Here is a 5621-nt window from a genome sequence, read left to right as displayed (position 1 = left end):
TAGTTTCCACTGGAGGAAGTAAAGGAGATGAAAGAAAATTGGTATTACCTGGCAGTAAGGGCACCCACAGTGACTACTTAAAGGATGCTGTTAGAGTTTGGCGTCTAGTTCCATGGTTTGACATGGACATGGCTTAGGCTGGCTTCTTGAAGAGTTTGCTATGTCACAGGAGCCTGGAGTCTAAAGTCTTTGTGCATCAATGTCGAGCGCTAACAGAGACCACGTGGACCACACAAGCAGAGTCACTGCCGGCCTTCTCTCTGTCACCCCCTCTCCACACCTCACCTTAACTTAGATAGCCCTAGCTAATGTACAAACCAGAAGTGAAAATACCACATTTCACTTTCAAAGGAAGGAAAGTAGTTTATATTTTTAGAAAGAGCGAAAAGCACAGAACAACTTTCATCTCTTTTAATGTTTAGGCTAGTTTTGAGTACTGAAAACCAGAGCAGTGATGCAGCACAGGACCCACGGCACAGGTGCAGCAGGTGTCCGCAGCTCTGCCCAGAGTCGTGGCCAGGCTCCAGGGCCACCCTGCAGAGGACGATCCAGTCATCACACAGGCTGATCCCAGGGAAGAGCAGCTAAAACGGACACTCTTCTAAAGGGGGGAGAAGAGATGCATTCATGAGGCCAAGTATTTTCTTTCACTCTTAAACAGCTACAGAGATTTCACAGTATCAACAGGAAAATTCTTAGGAAACACGAACTGTCTTAGAATTTTAATTGCCATTTCTTCTTCTTCTCCTACCCCAAGCAAGCTAGTAAGTCTCTCCGAGAAGGAGTCTTCACGGGCTTTTGGTTAGAAATGTGAGGAAAAGGTAGGGGGAAAAAAGGCCCCCTCACCAGCCTTGCGACCCATCCTCCATAGCCCGGACCAGGACTCCATCTGATTTATCAATGCTCTTCCCACCACCCCAAGGCCACAGCTCTGGGTAAAAGCACAGCTATGCCAATCCGGGGCCCTGCCCCACATGGTTTTCTCTCATTACTTCTAGATGTCCAGACTGGCAGTGTTTTAAATGCCCATACCATCTTCAGGGGTGTTGACGAGTGCAGGCTGGAAGCACCATGGAACCCGAGGAACTGTGTCATCGAAGCAGCAGCCTTTGCTTTTACACTCTGAGGGCGTGACACCGGGATAGCCACAGTTTTGTCTCTCCCGGGGGGCGATGGTGCATGTCACTAAAAGTATATGGACAAGAGGCAAAGGGAAGTCAAGAGTGAGTGGGTCGACATTTCCATCCACATTCCTACCCTGCTTCCTTCCCCTCTGAGCTCTGCAGCAACCTGGCGAGGCTGATGCAGACCCAGGTCACAAAAGAGAGAGAGGGCCTCACTTCCTGATATAGAAACACTTCAGCTCAGGGAAAATGCAGAGTGCCTGGGGCTCATCAACTTCGCACCTACCTAGATAACTTGTCCATTCATTAATTTCAACAAAGATTACTGAAGTTTATTCACTCAATAAATGAATATTTGCTGAACACCATCCAGATACGCTAGAAGCAAGAACTTCCACAGCAAAAGCCAGGCACTGTGCCTGAGGACAGGGACCCAGAAATTCAAAATAAAAATGTTGTTAAAAGATGACGTCTAATGGAGGAGAAAGCTAAGAAAATGGACAAGACAGCACAACCTAGTCATCCTGTGAGCTGAGGGCAGGCACAGTGGCAAGGGGAGCTCCCAGAAGAAGCCAGTGTTCACCAGGCTGAACAGAACAGGAGGGGCTCCCAGGAGGAGGAGGTTCTTCGGTGAGGACAAGGCAATGAGTGGTCCAAGCAGATAGAGTATGTCCAGAGGCCAGGAAGAGAGAGCTGAGTATGCTCAGGGAGGTGCAAGTGCATATGCAGGTGAGGTAGAGAAGGTGGGTGTGAGTGGTCTGGAAAGGGCCAGACTGAAGGCTGGGACAGGGGATGGTTCAGCCTGGGAGAAAAGGAGGACGAAGGTGCCCAAATGTATATGGAGACCACTCTTTGCTCCCTTCACCTCAACCCTTGATTAGAAAACCCTTTCTTGGTCCATCAAGTGGTGTGGTGGTTAAGGTACTGTATCCCAAATGGCTGACTGTAAGGTTCAAGTCCCAGACCCAATGGCTTGAAAAACTCAGCAGGTGCATGTGTATGCATGCTCAAAATCCCAAGAGAAGAATGGAAGAGAAGGGATTGAGGCGTGGCCAATTTGGGGGATAATGTCTCACTTTCCCTCTATGTCTCTCTCTGTCTGGCTGCAGAGAGTATACATGCCCTTTAGTAAAATATAAATAAATAGTAAGTAATAAATTAAAAAAGAAATAAAACTCTTTCTCCTATTCCCTCTTGCCTTAAAACTATCTAGAGATAACAGATAGCATCTATTTAGCACTTTGTAGCAGGCCAGGCTGTAGGAGGCCCATCATGGACAGGAATTTAGGCATGTCTGTGTGGGCCTCGGGAGGTCCACATGTTGGTATGGGCATTTAGAAGTGCTGGGTTTGTACACCCTGGCCACGATTCCTCTTTGAGAGATGACTCTCAGGGTAGCATGATATTCTGGTGTCAATCCTGGGTAACAGTGACTGAACACGGGAAGCCTTTCTCAAGGCTCTCTGTAGACCATGCCACTGGCCAACGTTCCTCACCTGCCTGTGCCTTTCCTGATAAGTGGGACATCTTCCTAGAGCCTCACAGTGACTGGCATGAAATAAATGTTTAGAAATAAGCAGAGTACAATGATGGCTCCCAGCAGAGGTTAGCTTCAGCCTGGCTGAACCCTGCCCCTACCAGGAAAGAGGAGGGCTTACCTGTCTGGTCCTGGGCCCAGGTGCCAAGGGCCAGTGCAAAGACCAGGACCAGGACACAGAGTGCCTTGTACTCCATGGTGGCCTTGACCTTCTCTCCGCTCTCAAGAAGATCACGAGTCAGGCATGAGAATCTGTCTGAGTCCTGGATTTTATACTGCAGGCTGTATTTGCTTAAAGAATATTCGACAACATTTGCCTAAGGAGAGTCACACAACCCATTCTGAGTAATCTCCACTGATTCAAAGGTGTTTCCTAAGCCTGGTCAAGACAAATCAATGCGTTTGCTGATAGAGGGAAATGTGCTGTGTAGTCATTCCAGCAGAGGACTAGAGATGCAGACAGTCCCACTCTTATCCAGTGGGAGTCTCTTTGCAGTGGCCTTAATCTAGGTCATTCATATCAGTGAGACCCTCCTGCAATATAAACGTTACACCCAGGAGAACTGATTCATAGCTAGAGATGGCCAGGAAAGGTATGGTTATGTCAAAGGTGGTTTACAGGGTCCCCACCATGGTAGTTCAGGGGAGGGAGAAGGAGCTGGTGGGACCTGGCCACCTGGCCTTGACTATTCAAAATAGGCATGTGATAATTTTGACAAGCCAGGTCTAGATGGGGGCAGCTGCAGTTGGACAAGATGAGGAGGGAAATTATAACTTGTATCCCTTTGGCCCTTCTCTGAGGAAACTAGGACCCCCAAACTGTATTTTTTTTCCCATTAGGTTAGTTGAAACCTCCACGGCAAATTTGAATTAAGCAAAGTATGCTGAGATCTCTTAACAAGAAAGAAACCCTGTCCAGGTCCCCCTACCAGTGAGCACTAACGTTAAAAATGTGACAAGCGGGGGACCAGCAGGTGGCATGGTGGTTAAGGCAGCACTGGACACTCCCACATGGCTGACCATGGTTCAAGTCCCAGACCTGGAGGCTTGTTTTCTCATTTCCCCTCTCTCTATATCTCTCTCTGTGTGTGTCTCTCTCTGGTCAAATTAAAATAAATGAATGAATAAATTAAATAAAAATGAAATAATTCTTTTAGAAATGTGGCAAGCTTCTAGCATCCAATCAAAGGAGTTTAGTTATTATTTAATAAAATTAAATATTTATTGAAATGAATTTTTTGGCTTTTTAATTTTTCCTTTTACAGTGGAGTCCTTTTAATAATGAAATGATATATAAAGGTGCACATCAAAAGTATAAAGTGAACGTGAGTCACTGGTTAGAATCCAGGAAAAGAATGGCTAAGGGTTACACAAGTACACAGGATGGAGACTGTCACCCTACCTTTCTGCTCCTAGCCTTGGAGATGTTGAGCACAAGATCCAGTCTTTGGAAATCATGGACTCACTTTCAGGTAATAGGTTGTGATTACTGGGCCAGCTCCATGGCCTAGAGGCTAAGGGAGCTGGATACCACGTGATGGACCTGTGGTTCAACTCTCTGCCCCAGTGGCTTGAAGAACACATGGGGTATACATGCATGCCCAAAATCCTGACAGGTTGGGAAAATGGAAGAGAAGAGATTGTAGTGTGACCACATCCCATTCAGGGGTGTTTCTTTCTCTTTCTCTCTCTCTCTCCCTCTCCCTTCTCTCTCTCTCAAGCACATGGATCCTCTGGCAATTTAAAAAAAAGGGGGGTGGGAGGATTACCATGCAATGAGAAAGAAAGCACCCAGCTGAATATAGTCCACTAATGAACTGGGCAACCATGTTCCAGTGTTCTAACAGTCCTAGGTCTTAGTTTTTTTATCTGAAAAATAGAATAATCACACCACATGACATCTAAACCCAAATAATCTAAAACTCTCCAACTAGCATCCTAAGGCTTCTGTAGTGGGCACTGGGGATATCAGTTGGCTTTAGTAAAAGCACCCCTATTTTCAGAAAGGGGCCTCTTTGTCCTTCCCTGGCTCCCTGTGGCTCAGGCTGACACTGCTGTGGGTCTAAGAGATCATGCACCCAAGACTTTATCTCCTGGATCCCTTCCTGCAGCATCATTTAGACTGACCACACCCTGGGTCAGGCCATAACCAGCTGGGTAGCCCTCTTCATGTGGCTACCTTCTCTGGGTCGCTAAATGATGTCCTTTTCAGTCCTATATCCTGCAGGTTCATAAGCCCCAAAGAGACTTTAACCCTTAGCTTATTTAATTATCTTCAAATGTCTCAGGCTGAAAGTAGATAGACCTGTTTCCTGCCAGGCCTCTCATTAATCACAATTGCTATCAGTGGTGGCCCTTTAAATAATGCGACCCTGGCTAGGAACACGGGCACTGAGACCCATGGCATGGAATGCTGACACAGCATCTCAGTGGGACATAGGAGAGTGATGTAAAGGCAGAGCAACCATGCATGTGAGTGGTTGAGACCACAGGTGAAATTATATCAAACTAATAAGTCTCTGCATAGCAAATGGAATCATCAAGAAGGAAGAGACAACCTATAAAATAGGAAAAGATATTTGTAAACCATTCATCTGATAAGGAATTCATATCCACAATAGAGAAGAAACTAAAAAACACAATAGTGAGGAAATAAAGATGATGATTTGAGGTCAGCTGGCTGTTTCTGAATTATTTGGGAGTTCTTCACATTACAAATAAAGGAAGACTTCAAAGACTGAGAATGTCCAACCGAAACAGAATAATTGGAAAGGCTTTCCAGCATCACTGAAGGAGCCTCTAATCTCCTAGAGCTGCAGGGCAGAAGGGCTGTGTGCTGGGGAGCTTTGCTCTGCATAAAGGCCTTCTGATGAGTCCATCATGGCTCATACAGGATGCAAGTGGATGATGCAGGGTCTCCTCAGGACCATTTCTACATCCCAACATTGCCTCTGGTGCAC

The 5621-nt window shown here is 46.3% G+C and overlaps 1 protein-coding gene across 1 annotated transcript; it reads right to left on the bottom strand.

Annotated features, from left to right (window-relative positions):
• Positions 1-396: 396 nt before the first annotated feature.
• TFF1 (trefoil factor 1) lies at positions 397-2892 on the bottom strand. Its single transcript, XM_006156364.2, has 3 exons — positions 2783-2892; positions 1033-1185; positions 397-601 (listed from the first exon to the last, which is right to left on the bottom strand). The coding sequence occupies exons 1-3, from the start codon at positions 2856-2858 to the stop codon at positions 585-587; spliced, it is 246 nt and encodes an 81-aa protein (XP_006156426.1). The 5' UTR covers positions 2859-2892; the 3' UTR covers positions 397-584.
• Between the last annotated feature and the right edge of the window lie 2729 nt (positions 2893-5621).

This window comes from Tupaia chinensis, unplaced genomic scaffold (assembly GCF_000334495.1).
Source record: "Tupaia chinensis unplaced genomic scaffold, TupChi_1.0 Scaffold000492_1, whole genome shotgun sequence".
In the NCBI taxonomy this organism is placed as follows: Eukaryota; Metazoa; Chordata; class Mammalia; order Scandentia; family Tupaiidae; genus Tupaia; species Tupaia belangeri.
The sequence above is the reverse complement of the archived record's forward strand: the minus strand, read 5'-3'. Positions and strand labels throughout refer to the sequence as shown.

Bases quoted from the DNA above. Each gene is read 5' to 3' on its own strand.
- TFF1 (XM_006156364.2), bottom strand. From the start codon at position 2,858: ATGGAGTACAAGGCACTCTGTGTCCTGGTCCTGGTCTTTGCACTGGCC. The intron at 1,186-2,782 runs GTAAGCCCTCCT...ATATACTTTTAG, and splicing joins CTGGGCCCAGGACCAGACAG to TGACATGCACCATCGCCCCC.